This window comes from Mercenaria mercenaria, chromosome 13 (assembly GCF_021730395.1).
Source record: "Mercenaria mercenaria strain notata chromosome 13, MADL_Memer_1, whole genome shotgun sequence".
Taxonomy (NCBI): domain Eukaryota; kingdom Metazoa; phylum Mollusca; class Bivalvia; order Venerida; family Veneridae; genus Mercenaria; species Mercenaria mercenaria.
In genome coordinates, this window is record NC_069373.1 from 34,965,046 (window position 1) to 34,984,949 (window position 19,904).

The 19,904-nt window shown below is 36.8% G+C and overlaps 1 protein-coding gene across 13 annotated transcripts in view; it reads left to right on the forward strand.

The window, feature by feature from the left end:
* The window catches only part of LOC123530428 (plasma membrane calcium-transporting ATPase 2-like), a 178,231-nt gene extending 165,311 nt beyond the window's left edge, over positions 1–12,920 (forward strand). For all 13 annotated transcript variants that reach the window (XM_053521513.1, XM_053521524.1, XM_053521525.1 and 10 more), the window contains one exon: positions 11,894–12,920. In XM_053521513.1, coding sequence (XP_053377488.1) covers positions 11,894–12,124 — 231 coding nt within the window. In that variant the 3' untranslated portion in view covers positions 12,125–12,920. The remainder of the gene's footprint in view (positions 1–11,893) is intronic.
* Positions 12,921–19,904: the final 6,984 nt, after the last annotated feature.

The window sequence follows — 19,904 nt, forward strand, 5'->3', positions numbered from 1 at the left end:
GTCAGGATCCATGCTGTTCGCTTTCAGAGCCTATAGCAATTAGAGAAACTGTTAGCGAACAGCATGGATCCTGACCAGACTGCGCGGATGCGCAGGCTGGTCTGGATCCATGCTGGTCGCAAAGCCACTATGTTGGTTTTCTCATGGCACGGCTCATTTCTTTTTGGTAACATAAATCTAATCCAAGATTTCACACGAGTAATCTGGAGTTAAAACATTCTACTTCTCAGGTATGACTTTTTTTAGTAAACTTCCCTCTTTGCCTCCTAAGAGCAGGCCTAGGATGGCTAGGAAATGAAACAAGAGGGATTTGAGATACTAAATTATATTATTAAGGTGTCAGTTTGTGCTACACAGAAGCAAAAGTATGTCTGTGTAAGAGATTGTGCTGCCAAGCAATACACAGGTGTATTAAAACATTGTCATATTTAGACAAAGATGGTGAGTGCTATTTTCAGCTCTTTACAGAAGAGGCAAAATGGTTGTAAATGACTGAAACTGCTTTGGTTGTGCTTTTTTGCTTGAAAATCAAATAATGAACTACTTTTTTCAAGCCGAAAGGGTAAAGTATTTGCTTTACAGTCAGAAAAAAAGTTTAAAATTAACTTTACCGTATCAGTTCAAGGAAGGTGATGATATAACTTTAACACATGTCTGTTGTGAAGTTTTATTTTTTAATTATATGTTTCTCACCATGAGCACTTGCTGTTTGTACAGTCACCTGTTGTGACATCATGCCTATCCCTCAACTTCACACAATCAACCCAACCTTCATTTTACACTTTCCCAACCCCCACACTTCACAACTGTCTTTTTACGTAATGATAGTGAAAATACTGTTAAGGTAAATTTAAAAGTAGTTGAAGAACAATTGTTGTGTCTCTGATGCAATTTTTAAAGATTTTTTGTTTCAAATTTATTACAGCAAGAAGTTTCTTTTCCTCTTTGAAAATTGTGTTTTTGAAGATTTTTCCCTTGTTAATATACGAGCCGCGCCGTGAGAAAACCAACATAGTGGCTTTGCGACCAGCATGGATCTAGACCAGCCTGCGCAGTCTGGTCAGGATCCGTGCTGTTCGCTAACAGTTTCTCTAATTCCAGTAGACTTTGCGTGGATGCGCAGGCTGGTCTGGATCCATGCTGGTCGCAAAGCCACTATGCTGGTTTTCTCATGGCGAGGCTCATATTACTATATAAATTTTAATTGTAGAATATGATTATGAACTCCTTGTTTTTCATTAGTAGTATTTTAACTTTGCCTTTGATGTATTTCCCTTTTAGTATAAAATAACTTATTCTTAGTAAGGAATATTTAAATTTTGGAAGCTCAGAATATTGAAATTTCCAATATAAATTCACATTTATATTTCACTATCCATTGTTTCATTAAACCAGATAGAGATTTTACTAGCATTTCTTCTTTTATGTCTGTAAATATTTTTATTATTCTGTATCTGAAATATTTCTTTTTTCAGCTTAACTTGTACAAACTTTTATTTCCAGTAATCTTCTATGGTTTGAAGTGTTAAAGATACCTAATGAAAAGCTTTTTACACATTAGCTGCAAATGTATTGGGTGGGAACATAGTGTTTTAATGTTGAGATTTGATACTACGGTTTGAATGTATGGGATAAAATGCCTCAGAATCTTTTGAATTCAGTATCTTGTAATTTTCAATTTATGCAATCCGCAGCACAATCGACATTGCATGCTAATATTACCATGTATGTTTTCTTATTTTTGCCACTGCTAAAAATGCACAGCATGTCTATTTCAGTCATAGATGCGATAGTATTGTAATTATGCATGGGAATTCATTTCTTACCTATATCTTGATTAAAAAAAAAACTTGGTATTTTTTTCAGCTTAATGGAAGTTTCCTTGTAAGCAGCTTTGTTCTCTTTTTCAGCTTAAAAATAAAAAATATAAAATGAGTACAAAAAAAAGGGTCACATAAGTGCATTGTAACTGATGTAGAATTGGTTATGAAGACAAATTACTGGCAAACTGTCTTTGAATATGCCTATTATTGTTTACTTCAGGTTCCCTCTTGCTCTGTTAATATACTAGTTAAGGGGCCTCCGTGGCCGAGTGGTTAAGGTTGCTGACTTCAAATCACTTGCCCCTCATCGATGTGGGTTCGAGCCTCACTCGGGGCGTTGAATTCTTCATGTGAGGAAGCCAACCAGCTGGCTTACGGAAGGTCGGTGGTTCTACCCAGGTGCCCGCCCGTGATGAAATAATGCACGGAGGGGCACCTGGGGTCTTCCTCCACCATTAAAGCTGGAAAGTCGCCATATGACCTATCATGTGTCGGTGCGACGTTAAATCCAACCCAAAAAAATATATATATATATATATACTAGTTCATATTTCAAAAAAAATATATAAAGAAGTAATGAATCAGTTTATTAAAATAAAAGTTTAAGGAAATACAGATGGAATTATATTACTTATTAGCATTTGTAATGTTAGTACAAGGCAAGATAAAATGTCTGACTTGATGTGTACTTATATATGCAACAAAAATGATACATATCTGGAGGGCAGTGATGCTTACTGTGTCATTACTTACTGCGAAATACACCTAAAGAAGTTTATTACTACTATAATATCAGCAGCAAACTATGCATAGGGCTTAGTCTTGTACATTTTGGAATATTTTTGATAAAAAAAATTGCATGAAATATCAAAGAACTTTGAAACTGCACAGTCTGACATGTCTTATCCCATCATGCCCTCTGATCTTGGCATAATATTTTATACCCAATATAAACCGTAAACATTTTTGGCTGGCCTTCCATTGCCCGCAGAATTGTTGGGGATCTGTTAGAAATGCCCTTGTCCATATGCCTGTCCATCCATCTGTGCAAATATTATATATCAAAATGTATTTGACCCAGAGTCATAAAACCTCACTGGATTGTCATTCAGCATGTGAAGTTGTGCACCTGGTGTCTTAATTGGAATTTCACACAGCCAGATCAGAGTAATGGCCCTTGACTTAGACAAAAATATGCAAAGAAGGGCATAAGTTTGTGTCACACATTTTATAATATATTTGACCTAAGGTCATGAAACATAATGGGACCCATCAACACTTAGACAAGGTGAAACAAGAGTTGTTTATGCAACATGTATGCCTCTCATTGATAGCCTTTCCCATTTTCAGGTCCAAGATCTTTATAACCTTTGACTTTGACCTACTGACCCCAGCACATGAGGGTCATATACTGTCAAAAGGCAATCATGCTGTGAAGTTTGTGGATTACAGGCAAAATAGGCTAAATAATCAAAGATGACCCAGAAACATTAAACTTAATCTGCATTGACAAGTCAAGTAACCAGAGCAGACAAGGCCAATGCCCTGAATAGACAAGTCCTGTAACCTGAGTTGACCAGTCCTGGAGAGAAGTCCAAAACCCTGAGTTGTGAAGTCCTGATACCCCAGTAAACAAGTTCTATAACTTGAAACAGACAAGTCCTAGAGAGAAGCCCTGTAACCTGGCTAAAGAAGTCCTATAACCTGGGTAGAAAAGTCCTTTGATCTGAGTAGAGAAGTTCTGTAACCCAAGACTATAAGTCCTGTAACCTGTGTAGAAAAGTCCTATACCCTGAGTAGAGATGAGAAAACAACTTCTAAACCCTGAGGACAGACGTTCTGAAACCTAAGTAAACAAGTCCTATACTCTTGAGTATGGAAGTCCTGTAACCCAAGTAAACTCTTCCTGTAACCTGAGTAGACAAGTCCTGTAACTGGAATAAACAAGTCCTTAAGGCCTATACCCCAAGTAGAAGTCCTTTATCCATAAAGAAGTTGTGTAACCCAAATAAAAAATAGTTCTGTACCCTGGGTAGAGAAGTCATGTAAACTAAGTAAACAAGTCCTATACTCTGAGTAGAGAAGTCCTGTAACCTGAGTAGAGAAGTCCTGTACCCTGAGTAGAGATGTCCTATAACCTGGGTAGAGAAGTCCTATACTGTGAGTAGAGAAATCCTGTACCCTGGGTAGAGAAGTCCTATAACCTGGGTAGAGAAGTCCTGTAACCTGGGTACAGAAGTCCTGTACCCTGGGTAGAGAAGTCCTGTAACCTGAGTAGAGAAGTCCTATACCCTAAAAAAAGAGAAGTCCTGTAATCTGGGTAGAGAAGTCATATAACTTGAGTAGGAAAGTCCTGTAACCTGGGTAGAGAAGTCCTGTAACCTGGGTAGAGAAGTCCTGTAACTTGGATAGAGAAGTCCTGTAATCTGGGTAGAGAAGTCCTGTAGCCTGGGTAGAGAACTCATGTAACCTGGGTAGAGAAGTCCTATAACCTGAGTAGAAAAGTCCTGTAAAATGGGTATAGAAGTAGAGAAGTCCTGTACCCTGGGTAGAAATGTCCTATAACCTGAGTAGAGAAGTCCTGTAACCTGGGTAGAGAAGTCCTATTACCTGAATAGAGAAGTCCTGTAACCTGGGTAGAGATTTCCTATACCCCGAGTAGAAAAGTCCTGTAACCTGGGTAGAGAGGTCCTATAACCTGAGTAGAAAAGTCATGTAACCAGGGTAGAGAAGTCCTGTAACCTGGGTAGAGAAGTAACCTTGGTAGAGAAGTCATGTAACCTGGGTAGGGAAGTCCTGTAACCTGGGTAGAGAAGTCCTATACCCTGAGTATAGAAGTCCTGTACCCTGGGTAGAGAAGTCCTATAACCTGAGTAGAAAAATCCTGTCCCCTGGGTATAGAAGTCTTGTAACTTGAGTAGAGAAGTCCTATAACCTCAGTAGAGAAGTCCAGTAACCTGGGTAGAGAAGTCCTGTATCCTGAGTAAAAATGTCTTATAACCTGGGTAGAGACATCCTGTAACCTAAGTAGAAAAGTCCTGTAACCTGGGTAACCTGAGTTTAGACTCCTGTAGCCTGAGTAGAGAAGTCCTGTAGCCTGGGTAGAGAAGTCCTGTAACCTGAGTAGAAATGTCCTGTAACCTGGGTAGAGAAGTCCTGTAACCTGAGTAGAAATGTCCTATAACCTGGGTAGAGAAGTCCTGTATCCTAAGTAGAGAAGTCCTATACCCTGGGTAGAAATGTCCCATAAACTGGGTAGAGAAGTTCTGTATCCTGGGTAAAGAAGTCCTGTAACCTGGGTAGAGAAGTCCTATAACCTCAGTAGACAAGTCCTGTAACCTGGGTAGAGAGGTCCTTTACCCTGGGTAGAGAAGTCCTATAACCTGGATAGAGAAGTCCTGTAACCTGGGTAGAAAAGTCCTATAACCTCAGTAGACAAGTCCTGTAACCTAGGTAGAGAGGTCCTTTACTCTGGGTAGAGAAGTCCTATAACCTCAGTAGACAAGTCCTATAACCTGGGTAGAGAAGTCCTATATCCTGGGTAGAGAAGTCCTATAACCTGGATAGAGAAGTCCTGTAACCCAAGTAGAGAAGTCCTGTACCCTGGGTAGAAATGTCCTATAACCTTGGTAGAAATGTACTATAATCTGGGTAGAGAAGTCCTATAACCTGAGAAGAAAAGTCCTATAACCTGAGTAGAGAAGTCCTGTACCCTGGGTAGAAATGTCCTAAAACCTAGGTAGAAATGTAGTATAACCTGGGTAGAGATGTCCTATAACCTGAGAAGAAAATCCTATAACCTGAGTAGAGAAGTCCTGTACCCTGGGTAGAAATGTCCTATAACCTGGGTAGAAATGTACTATAACCTAGGTAGAGAAGTCCTATAACCTGAGTAGAGAAGTCCTATAACCTGGGTAGAGAAGTCTTGTACCCTGGGAAGAAATGTCCTATAAACTGGGTAGAAATGTACCATAACCTGGGTAGAGAAGTCCTATAACCTGAGAAGAAAAATCCTATACCCTAAGTAGAGAAGTCATGTAACCTGGGTTGAGAAGTCCTGTAGCCTGAGTAGAGAAGTCCTGTTTCCTGGGTAGAAATGTACTATAACCTGAATAGAGAAGTCCTGTAACCTGGGTAGAGAAGTCCTATACCCTGGGTAGAAATGCACTATAACCTGGGTAGAGAAGTCCTGTATCCTGGGTAGAGAAGTCCTGTAACCTGAGTAGAGAAGTCCTATAACCTGGGTAGAGAATTCCTGTATCCTGGGTAGAAATGTACTATAACCTGAATAGAGAAGTCCTGTATCCTGGGTAGAAATGCACTATAACCTGGGTAGAGTAGTCCTGTATCCTGGGTAGAAATGTACTATAACCTGGGTAGAGAAGTCCTGTATCCTGGGTAGAAATGTACTATAACCTGGGTAGAGAATTCCTGTATCCTGGGTAGAAATGTACTATAACCTGGGTAGAGAAGTCCTGTATCCTGGGTAGAAATGTACTATAACCTGAATAGAGAAGTCCTGTATCCTGGGTAGAAATGCACTATAACCTGGGTAGAGTAGTCCTGTATCCTGGGTAGAAATGCACTATAACCTGGGTAGAGAAGTCCTGTATCCTGGGTAGAAATGTACTATAACCTGGGTAGAGAATTCCTGTATCCTGGGTAGAAATGTACTATAACCTGAATAGAGAAGTCCTGTATCCTGGGTAGAAATGTACTATAACCTGGGTAGAGAATTCCTGTATCCTGGGTAGAAATGTACTATATCCTGAATAGAGAAGTCCTGTAACCTTGGTAGAGAAGTCCTGTAACCTGGGTAGAGAAGTCCTATACCCTGGGTGGAAATGCACTATAACCTGGGTAGAGAAGTCCTGTATCCTGGGTAGAGAAGTCCTGTATCCTGGATAGAGAAATCCTGTATCCAGGGTAGAGAAGTCCTGTAACCTGGATAGAGAAGTCCTGTATCCTGGGTAGAGAAGTCCTATACCCTGGGTAGAAATGTACTCTAACCTGGGTTGAGAAGTCCTGTATCCTGGGTAGATATATACTATAACCTGAATGGAGAAGTCCTGTAACCTGGGTAGAGAAGTCCTATACCCTGGGATGAAATGCACTATAACCTGGGTAGAGAAGTCCTGTATCCTGGGTAGAGAAGTCCTGTAACCTGGGTAGAAAAGCCCTATACCTTGGGTAGAAATGCACTATAACCTGGGGAGAGAAGTCCTGTATCCTGGGTAGATATATACTATAACCTGAATGGAGAAGTCCTGTAACCTGGGTAGAGAAGTCCTATACCCTGGGATGAAATGCACTATAACCTGGGTAGAGAAGTCCTGTATCCTGGGTAGAGAAGTCCTGTAACCTGGGTAGAAAAGCCCTATACCCTGGGTAGAAATGCACTATAACCTGGGGAGAGAAGTCCTGTATCCTGGGTAGAGAAGTCCTATACCCTGGGTAGAAATGCACTATAACCTGGGTAGCAAAGTCCTGTATCCTGGGTAGACAAGTCCTGTAACATGGGTAGAAATGTACTATAACCTGGGTAGAGAAGTCCTGTATCCTGGGTAGAAATGTACTATAACCTGAATAGAGAAGTCCTGTAACCTGGGTAGAGAAGTCCTATACCCTGGGTAGAAATGCACTATAACCTGGGTAGAGAAGTCCTGTATCCTGGGTAGAGAAGTCCTGTATCCTGGGTAGAGAAGTCCTGTAACCTGGGTAGAAATGCACTATAACCTGGGTAGAGAAGTCCTGTATCCTGGGTAGAGAAGTAATGTAACCTGGGTAGAGAAGTCCTGTATCCTGGGTAGAGAAGTCCTATACCCTCGGTAGAGAACTCCTATACCCTCAGTAGACAAGTCCTGTATTCTGGGTAGAGAAGTCCTGTAACCTGGGTAGAGAAGTCCTGTAACCTGGGTAGAGAAGTCCTGTATCCCGGGTAGAGAAGTCCTATAACCTCAGTAGAGAAGTCCTTTAACATGAGTAGGGAAGTCCTGTAACCTGGGTAGAGAAGTCCTGTATTCGGGTACGGAAGTCCTGTACCCTGGGTAGAGAAGTCCTATACCCTAAAAAAAGAGACGTCCTGTAACCTTAGTAGAGAAGTCCTGTAACCTGGGTAGAGAGGTCCTGTATCCTGGGTAGAGAAGTCCTGTATCCTGGGTAGAGAAGTCCTGTAACCTGGGTAGAGAAGTCCTGTATCCTGGGTAGAGAGGTCCTGTATCCTGGGTAGAGAAGTCCTGTAACCTGGGTAGAGAGGTCCTGTATCCTGGGTAGAGAAGTCCTGTAACCTGGGTAGAAATGCACTATAACCTGGGTAGAGAAGTCCTGTATCCTGGGTAGAGAAGTAATGTAACCTGGGTAGAGAAGTCCTGTATCCTGGGTAGAGAAGTCCTATACCCTCGGTAGAGAACTCCTATACCCTCAGTAGACAAGTCCTGTATTCTGGGTAGAGAAGTCCTGTAACCTGGGTAGAGAGGTCCTGTATCCTGGGTAGAGAAGTCCTGTAACCTGGGTAGAGAAGTCCTGTATCCTGCGTAGAGAAGTCCTGTAACCTGGGTAGACAAGTCCTGTAACTTGGGTAGACAGTCCTGTAACCTGGGTAGAGAAGTCCTGTATCCTGGGTAGAGAAGTCCTGTATCCTGGGTAGAGAAGTCCTATAACCTCAGTAGACAAGTCCTGTAACCTGAGTAGAGAGGTCCTTTACCCTGAGTAGAGAGGTCCTTTACCCTGAGTAGAGAAGTTGTGTAACCTGAATAACTATTAGCCTTTTCACTAAAAAAGTTACAATAACAAAAACACAGAGATAAACCTGTATAAAAGGAACAACAATTGTGAGTCATAGAACTTTCCCCACCTATGATGCTTAATTGAAACAACAGATTACACTAAAAGGTTGCTAAGTTGAGAAAGGGGCATTACTTTGTGAAAAAGCAAAACAGAGTTAGGTGACTTGTGCAGTAGATGTCAAAACATCAACGTGAACGAGTGTATGAAGTTTCAATCCATTCCCATTCGTTGGTACTGAGATAGTCTAGATTACATACAAAAACTTAACCAAAAGTTGCTATGTTGAAAAAAGGAGATAACTTAGTAAAATTACAAGAACCTGTGCAATATATGTCGGATCATCACAGTGAACAAATGTGTAAAGTTTTAATCTCTTCCCTCTAATGGTTACTAAAATATCAGCTTACATGTAAAAACTGAACCAAAACTATATACAGACAGTCGTGGGTTGAGTGCAATTTAGCTCTACCAATTCTTTGAATAGTCAATCTAAAAGCATACATGATGTTAAATGTATGAGCACTTTAAGAAGAATGATACCAAATAAGGGCACTACCTGACTATTACACCCCACTACAATATTCAGCTACTTATTTCAGAATCTGTCAATATTTCCTTCTTTTTATGTCATTTTCCTAATCCAATTTTACAATTCCTAAAAGATGTGTTATGATAAAAAATAAAGCATTTAAACATGAAAGTAAGGCTCTGTTTCATGTTGAGAACCCTGTTCAATTAATGTGATCTCTGTAACAAGATCTCAAAGGAATTCCATGCTAGGAAAATATAATTATTTTCTAAATTATCTTTTTTTTTCTGACTCAATTATAGCAATATTAAACTAGTATTGAACTCACATTATCATGGTAAAAATAATCATAAACAAATATGTAGCTCAAGAAAAGTACAGAAATTAACCTTTAACCTGCTAAATTTCTAAAATGGACTGGTCCATCTTTCAATTTGGGCAGTACCATTTATAATTTGAAGGGGTGTTCACTGAAAATTTACTGACTGAATAGCGAACAGTGCTGACCATGATCAGACTGCATGGATGTGCAGCCTGATCTTGGTCTGCACTGGTCGCAAAGGCAGAATCACTTGCTGCCAGCAGGCTAAAGGTTAAAGCAAAATTGCATCTTTTTACAGATTTTATTCTCTTCTTGCATCTTTGCACAATATGACAATTGTTGCGCAAGTGATATTATCTCCAGAATTTCAATTGTACATTGCACATATTATCTTCCAAAATCATGTATTAGATTGTCATGAGATTTTGCCTTAAACTTTAGTGAAGTAGAATTATTGCAGTAAATTACTTGTGAGAATATAATGATTTCTTTAAAATGAATACTTCCACATGTTAAAACTTGAAGTACAAGCAAACCTTGACAATATGGCTGTTCTTAATTGTCCTCTTAAGTGTGAACCCCTTTTTAGCTCGACTTTACGAAGAAAAAGTAGAGCTATTGCACTTGCCCTAGTGTCGCCGTCGCCATTGGTTAAAATTTATGGTAAAGTCAAATATCTCTGTTACTATCAAAGCTTTTGACCTGAAACTTAAATAGTTATTTACTATCAAAGTCTATACCAGGAGAAACAATCCCCATAACTCTGTTTGAATTTTGACAGAGTTATGCTCCTTTTTAACTTAGAATTGTTTGGTTAAAATTTTTGATAAAGTCAAATATCTCTGTTACTATCAATTTTAGCTTTTGACTTGAAACTTAGAATAGTTATTTTACTATCAAAGTCTACACCAGGAGAAATAATCCCCATAACTCTGATTTGAATTTTGACAGAGTTATGCCCCTTTTTAACTTAGATTTTTTTTTTTTGGTTAAAGTTATTACTGGCAAAGCTCTAATTCAGAGACGAGCACTGAGAAAATTCGAGCATGCCGTCTTACGGACAGCTCTTGTTAATGCCTCCAAGCAGTGCAGCATGTAGATGCATACACAGAAGAATTGGTGGATAGATTAGATACCACACAGTACATTTCACTGCACCCTATCTTTTTGCACACACTATAACATGTTTTTGGAAAGACTAATGGGGCTTAGTTAACTCTAAGCGAGCTGGCAGCAAGTGATTTTGCCTTTGTGACCAGTGCAGACCAAGATCATGGTCTGCACTGTTCGCTATTCTGTCAGTAAATTTTCAGTAAACACCCCTTTAAAAAATAAGAGGTACTGCCGAAATTGAATGATGGACCAGTCCATTTTAGAAATGTAGCAGGGTTGAGGTCAAATACAGGTTGACAGATCATGTAGAGTCCTGCTTGGAGGCTGCCCCTCAAAAGGTATTCTGAAAATATAATGTCTGAAAGAAATTATTCCATTTATGGTTGGTCATGGACCAGGACAAGCTTCATCTATAGTGACCTTTAAGGTAATCTACTCTATTTGAAAAAAAAACTAACCAAAAGAAGCCCTCCAACACAGGAAAAAACAAACAAACCTTATTTATGCAGATTCCAGGATAAAAAAAACAACATCATTTTTTATGTCTTTTTATACAGGATATCCCTTGTATGATTATTGGAAAGTTTCCTGTTCTGGTTTGACACAGTTAATATTAGGAAATACTGAAGTTTGTAGACATATGTTGTTAAATAGTTCTATCATATTTTGATTGATTTAGATGGAAAGAAGGGTATATAAGGCAATGCATTTGCAAATGGCATAATAATTTTAAAGGAGACTTGATTCGGACAAAACACAGAGTAACTGTGATTGGAAGTTTTGACAGAGCTGCTTACATTAATGAACCCCTACCTTATGTTGTTTGCATACTGCATGTGTGTTATCTGTAAGTTTTAATTCATGCATATAAATTGGAATAACAATTGGTAAGTTATCACTTATACGTTACAGTGTTACATTTTGTCTAAAGCAAGAAATGACTAGTAACTATGTTTTATGACAAATGGAAGTGCATTACTATGCATCTTGTATTTACCAACCAGCACTTCTCTAGTTAAACAGTTAAGTTTATTTAACATTCATGTAATCATTTTCACTGGCCATAATCAAAATACCCATTCTTTTGTTTGATAGGAATTCGTTGTCTTTGCCTTGTTATTACTTTAACAAAATACCATTATTTTCAAAACATTTAACATATAACTAATATATTCTGAGAATAGACGCATTTGCATTGATCACTGATAGAGTTGTTTTATCTAAACAAAAAGGACTTTTGTCAGATGTATGTAGTTTGAAAGAAGTCTTGTATGTAGATACTATATAATCATAAAAATGACGTGTAAATTTTTTTTTCAGATACGAGTCGTCAATGCTTTCCAGCAAGATTTAGACACATTTGGCGGCATGGATAGTTACGACAAACGCAGTCGCCCGTCCTTAATAAGTCTACAGTCCCTACAAGCTGCTCAAAAGGCCGGTGGTGTTTCCCGAAAACCAAATTTGCCAAGTTCACCGGAACGAGAGGAGCCACCTAGTGGTGCACCATGGCTAAATAGGCAAGAGAGCATTCCATACGCAGATGAGTGAATTAGTGAAAAACATTTACTAGAATTTTTAAATTTTCAAAACCCTACATGTACATGTAAAAAGACAGAAATTAGTTGGAATGAATGATGCGGCTTTATTTAAATTTGTATATGTAGCAGAGTGCAAGAGTGGAGAACTCTACATACGATTTGAGACGGGAAAACCCTCGAAACATAATTTGCAAGGAAAAAGAGTAAGTGTTATATCAATGCTTTAGATGTACAGTCGATATCTGAGTGAAGCATCCTTTTTCTGGAAAGAAAAGGACATGAACGAATGATTATGGCAGAGAACAATGCAGTTTACAGATGAGATAATTTTGTGGTGTGATTTTTTTCTCTAGTTTTGTAGTTGTCTTTTACTTGTGAAATTTAACATCAAATGTTTAATATTGTGGATAGATATTGCAGAAAGGAGTATTTTATACATTTGCTCCACAAAACTAGAATAGTGTTGGTTAGTTATGATGTCCACTATGTCCTCTTGCAGTCGAAATTTATTGTTATTTATTTGACAAATAATTGCCAGTAATCTAATATTAGTGTCATTGTATTGTTCTTTTACAAGAATTAATTCATGTTCATTTTTAGATATCTAAATAGAAGACATAGTGACTAAGCAAGAAGTGTATGTCATGTAGCAAGGAGTGTATGTCATGTAGTTAGGAATGTATGTTGTGTAGTGAGGAATAAAGAGTGTCTGTGATGTAGTTAAGAGTGCAAGTTGTGTAGCAAGGAATAAAGGAGTGTATGTCATGTAGTAAAGAGTATATGTTGTGTAGTGGGGAAAGAAGAGTGTATGTGTAGTAAGGAAGTTGTGTAGTAAGGAATAAAGGAGAGTATGAAGTGTGTAGTTATACTGTATAGTAAGGGATGAATGCTGTGTAGCATTTACTGTTTATTGTGAAGCAAGGAGTGTATGCTATGTTGCAAGGAGTGTATGCTATGTTGCAAGGAGTGTATTTTTGTTTGTTGCGGAGCAAGGCGAGTACGCCATGTAGCAAGAAGTGTGTAATTCATACAGCAAGGCATATATATTATGATGTATGACCAGGAGAGTATGCCATCTAGCAAGGAGTGTTTATGTCATGTTGCAAGGTGTGTATGTTCTATAGCAAGGTGTGGATGTTCTGTAGGAAAGTGTGTTCTTAGCTTTATTGTGTATACATATAATTACTACATGATTACTCAATGGATATCAACACATCCTGATCACTTTGATAGTGTTATTACTGACTTGGCAAGTGGCAGATAAGAGACCAGCAGTGGGGTACGCAGTATAATTTAGAAACAAAATCCTGCACTGAATATACAGATTCAAATCCCTTGCCATGATGTGTGCTCTTTAGAAAGAAAACACACCTAGTCATCTCAACAAATTTGAATAAAGGATACTTAAACAAATTCAGAAAATATTTGTAAATAAATGTTTTTAAATGAGCAGTTTCTGTCTGTGAAAAAAATGTTGTTGTACGAGGTCTCCGCCTGATGTTAAATTGATTAATCAGTATTTTCTTCATTGAACAATATTTCTACAATTCCAGACTTAGAGAACAAGTTTTGTTAAATATAATTGCATTCTTTAATATAAATTCCCCAACTTGGAAATAAATGGCAGTTTGCTTATAAGCTGTAATCAGTTTCCAGTTAGGCGGAAACCTCTATAAAAGGTTTGAGAGAATATAAGTTTGTTGTTATATTAATATCATTCATAACCATGCAACTATTTGCAAATTACCTCAATTATTTGTGTGTGAGTAGGTTTAGTATTTTTGTCACTAAACATTTACCAGTAGAGACACAAGCAACAATACTAACTAATATCTGACTATACTTACCTTTTCTGCTACACAAAGTGATGTTTGAATATGTAAATTATACTCCATTTAACTACAGACTTACATGAAATGTGTTACCTTTTTGCAAAGCAAAGTGGCGTTTGAATATACAAATTGAATTCTATATAACTATGGACTTGCATGAAAATACATACCAATGAATCAGAAATTTCTACTAATAAATTCAAAGTTTTGTCATTATTAGGTCATATGAATAAACATGTATATTACATTCTGTAGTTTAAGACATTTTATACACAAGTAATATGTCAGATTTATGATTTTCATGTGAAAAAAAATGTAAAAAATGTGTAATATTGAATGAGATTAACAACAAAACAGGTCAGTAAGTTAGTTAAAATTGTTCTGTACAATATAGGGATATATTTGGATGAGTACCCATTCAAAATAAAACAACATTTGTATGCATGGGTACAAGTTCAAATTTATCTTTTATTGTACAGGACACTGTTAAATGAGCCCGCCATGAGAAAACCAACATAGTGCATTGGCGACCAGCATGGATCCAGACCAGCCTGGGCATCCATGCAGTCTGGTCAGGATCCATGCTGTTCGCTTTCAAAGCCTATTGCAATTAGAGAAACCGTTAGCGAACAGTATGGATTCTGACCAGACTGCGCGGATGCACAGGCTGGTCTGTATCCATGCTGGTCGCATTTGCACTATGTTGGTTTTTCTCATGGTGCGGCTCAAATAGTCACTTTTATCCTATGCTTGTTTTTCTCAGTAAAAAGATTCCAACTTCTAACTGCAGGAACAATCACATCAAGCTTTTATCAACCTTGAAATCCATGTGGATACTTTATCTGAAATCCATGTGGATACTTTATCTGAAATCCATGTGGATACTTAATCGGTCAACAGCTTTTATTGTGAGCTAATGTTGTAACTCGAATCAAAAGTTATTGTATCATCCAATATGGAATATACTGTATCCAGTACAAAGAAATTGTACAGTCACATGGTACAAATACAAGTGGCTGATTAGAACTAAAAGAATAGAATGAATAAAATGTTCTGATTTAAATAAAACTTGGTATGTGAGCCAGCCATTTCATTTATGTTACAGCACTATCTGTTGCATGCAGAAACCCTCTGGTTTGTTAAAAAAAAATGGCCTAGATAAAATATAAAGATTATTTTCCCTGTTACAGTATTTTTCTCAGCCAAAAATCTCTCAGTTCATATCAAATGTTATAATTCATATCACTTGTTTTTCTACAGCACATATTTTTACTATGCCAAAATCAAGTCCACGGTGTTTTTACAGAATGTTATGATATACAGTATAATTATATTTTGACAAATCTACAGTTTACAGTAATATCACCCTTCTATTAAAATTCTAGTAGTATGTGATTATACAAAATCATTTCTGCTTTCATGAATGAAAAGAAGCATCAATGGTATATATAGTCTGTTATTGCACCAGACAAAAAAAATGATATTTTGTATGCAATATGAAATGGTAGAGGGATTTGTCAATTGGTTACCAAAAGTTTATTAGCCCAGTCTTTTAATCCAGTGTAGATGATACAAAGTAGAAAATGAAACATAAAACACACCCGATTATACATTACATGTGTATATCAGATCACTGCTGTCCCAGTTTTATTTACGTGCAAGTTGTAGATATGGAAAATATGAAAGAAACGTGCTTACACCACAGACATTTTCGCTTACTGGTGAGCTAGAATGATAAACAGTGTATTGGAGATACTGTAAAATCATTTAATTTTGTGGGCATGAAATTTCATGTTTTTGGTCAAAACGGCTATTTCTTGGGGATACAAATTTGTGGATTTCAACTTTAGAACATAAAATGAATGGTAATTTTACTTGTTCATTGAGAATAAATTTCGTGGATTGACTCATCCACGAAAATTAGTCCTCTGTGAATATTAATGATTTCACAGTATCATAAAATGCTACCTTAAACGAAAAACACTACTTACTGAAATCATTTAAGTAATAGTTATAGTATGTGTGAGAGTGTGTTACCAGGATATATCAGAGCTAGGGTACATCGAGGTATTTTTCTCTGCACATATCGTCAGGCCGGTAGGCCGAGACGATATGTGAAAGAAAAATAACGAGATGTACCCCTAGCTCTGATATATCCTGGTAACACACGAGCACTACATATTTAAACTGTTTTTCGCATAGTTTATCATTAAAATTTATTATATTATTTTCATTTAAATTTGTTTATTATTATTTTTACTATTTTGATTCCCTTTCTGCGCCTCGCTGACTGAAACACTAAAACTTCTGTTTTAGAAAATGTGTTCCCCAGATAAAAGTACCCAACAAATTTCTGCATTGGTTTTAAATCTTTGCATTTCATTTGCCAGGCATATTGTAAAACTTGTTGTTTTGTTTGTAAAAAAAATCAAAGAAAAAGAAACATTTGAGAAATCTCAGAATTTCAAATATTTCATGTATTTCTGAATTTGGCAATAACTATCAAGTTTTTGAAATATTCTAGTTTATTTATTCTTTTACTTTATAAATGTAGGTGTTTGTGACAATTCTTTCTCTGTGAATTGTAAATTGGAGCTAAAATCATCTTTTCTTTGAAAGGAAAAAATTATACTCCCTTGATAGGACCTCAGTAGAGAAAAAGTGTTCCGATATATATCGGAACAGTTTTACTGTGCTGATATATATCGGAACACTTTTTTTCTTATGAAACTCTATAGAGATTTCCGTGTTGATATATATCGCAACAGTTTTGTAAGATATCAGCACAGTTTTGTAGTAATAATGTGTGTTACTATGTATAACATGCTGCAAAGATCAAAGGAAAATTGCCGCACTATGCGATAAAACATTATATTGAATGAAATGAATACAACAGGGCACTATAACAGCTTAACAGATTTTACTTGCCAGATCATAGCTCCCTTTTGAAAGAATATAAAGAGTATTAACCCTTAGCATGCTAGATAAATTGTCGTCTGCTGGAAATGTCGTCTGCTAAAATTGTAAAGTTCATTCAATTTGCTCCAAAATTGGAAGAAATATTGTAAGAGTAACAAACAGCTTGGAACCTGATCAGACGCAAATTTAATCGGCGTCTGATCTGGTTCCAAGCTGTTTGCAAAGGCTGTTAAATTCGCCTGCAGCAGGCTAAGGGTTAAATGACAAGTTAAAAATTTACAGCTCAAAAACTACAAATGAAGTACCTCAAGATATCTTGTGACCGAGTTTCCCTAAGTGATATATCTATATTGTCAAATCATTCTTTATTTCTAAGTTCTTAGAATAAACCAGAAGCCAAACCTTTGATATTCAATGTTCTTAAAAAACTTAAGACGATTCATTAAGGATATAAAACATAATGGACATATAACGACATCAGGCAATTTCCATGCAATTATGTAGTCTTGTGTACTATTTTAGTCTCCTTCAACCTTAACCCTTAGCATGCTAGATAAATTGTTGTCTGCTGGAAATGTCGTCTGCTAAAATTGTAAAGTTCATTCAATTTGCTCCAAAATTGGAAGAAATATTGTCAGAGTAGCAAACAGCTTGGAACCTGATCAGACGCCGATTTAATCGGCGTCTGATCTGGTTCCAAGCTGTTTGCAAAGGCTGTTAAATTCGCCTGCAGCAGGCTAAGGGTTAAATGGAGCACATTTATATATCCTGTAACATCCAGATAATGCCAAAATAGCATTTATAGAATAGGTTATTAAACGGAAATTGCCAATTGTCATCATGGGTTCACAAAAGTGAGAAAATAATGCAGCACATTGAGGAGTCCTGCACTGCACTGGATGTCTCTGCTGTCCTAGAATGCGTGCACTTTCATTATTTCCATTCATTGTTTACCTCTCTGTAGGTTGTTTGGCCTAGTATCAGTTGCTCTGTACATTTCCATTATTTGTGTCATTTTTAAACGTCATTAATACTTTGTTTTGTATGTTTAAAAATATTGCATATTTTATTACTATATATATATATATATATATGTGTGTATATGACATTTTACATTTTTCATGTACATAGACTAGGGATTGTTGCGTGTAGAACTTTAATATAGCTTGGACTCGTAGCAGTTTGTATGTGAAATAATGTTTTTGCCATTTTTACAATGTATGATATATATTATGCAGGGTGGAAACTGTTCCTTTCTTTTTTTTCATCATGACGTTTGCCCGCCATGATCTATTTATTTATCCTCTAATATTTTTGTATTAATATAATTATTGTTTTTATATACATACATGTACAAACCTTTCTGACTATAAACACAAAACACCAAAAAACAAAACAAAAATATAAATATCAACAAAACATTTAAAGGGGCTTGCTGAAAAGATTTATTAACCATTTGGTAAAGAATTATTTTGCAAGAACATCTACAAATATATTTATTCAAACTATACATTGCTGGGAGACTATCAAAGCTTCTCTGTTGCCAGTTTTTATTTTTGCTATTTTAATGTTTTAGATTTTGTAATAATATTCTTGTAAAGTAACAAATGAATAAAAACCACTTTGTAGTAAATTCACGAGTAGATAATGAATAAAATGTCACCTTGTAGTAAATTCACAAGTACATAATAAATAAAATGTCACCTTGTAGTAAATTCATAGTAGAGAACTTGTTTTACACCCAAATTATCCATTTAAATACAAAAAAGGTTTCAAAGCTCCTTACTTGTAAAGTTTAAATAGCTCGAACATTTTACAAACTTTGTAGTTCTGAAGTACATGTTGAATAATTGTCTTTAACAGTTTTTATTGTTGGATTTTTGTTTTTATCCTTGCTGTTAGCAGCATTATTTTAAATGCTGTAAGAGACAGCTGTCCCAGGATTCCCCCGTTTTGAATTCCATGACAAAACTGTAGTTTTCGTTGTCATAGCTATGTTGAATAAAACATTTTGTACAGTTTATATCTAGCAAAATTTGTTTGTTTTTACTTTTTAGCTCACCTGAGCACGAAGTGCTTCGTGTTCAAGGTGAGCTTTTGTGATTGCCCTGTGTCCGTCGTCAACAATTTGACTGTTAACACTCTAGAGGTCACAATTTTGACCCAATCTTAATGAAACTTGGTCAGAGTGTTACCCTCAATAAAATCTTGGATGAGTTTGATATTGGGTCATCTGGGGTCAAAAACTAGGTCACCAGGTCAAATCAAAGGAAAAGCTTGTTAACACTAGAGGTCACAATTTAAATGGCCCAATCTTAATGAAACTTGGCCAGAATGTTGCCCTCAAGAAAATCTTGGATGAGTTCGATATTGGGTCATCTGGGGTCAAAAACTAGGTCACCAGGTCAAATCAAAGGAAAAGCTTGTTAACACTGTAGAGGCCACATTTATGACTGTATCTTCATGAAACATGGTCAGAATGTTAATCATGATGATCTCAAAGTCCAGTTTGAATCTGGGTCATGTAGGGTCAAAAACTAGGTCACCATGTCAAATCAAAGGAAAAGCTAGTTAACACTCTAGAGGCCACATTTTTTACCATATCTTAATGAAACTTGGTCAGAATGTTAATCTTGATGATCTATAGGTCAAGTTCAAATCTGGGTCAGGTGGAGTCAAAAACTAGGTCACCAGGTCAAATCAAAGGAAAAGCTTGTTAACACTCTAGGTGCCACATTTATGACTCTATCTTCATGAAACTTTGTCAGAATGTTAATCTTGATGATCTTTAGGTCAAGTTCGAATCTGGTCATATGGGGTCAAAAACTAGGTCACTGGGTCAAATCGAAGAAAAAGTTAGTTAACACTAAAGGCCACATTTATGACCATGTCTTAATGAAACTACATTGTATCTTGATGATTTTTAGGCCAATAGGTCAGGTGAGCGATACAGGGCCTTTATGGCCCTCTTGTTTATAAAACCAAGATGGCTAAAAGATGTTCACCTGGCCTTGACCTTATAAATGTCATGACACACTG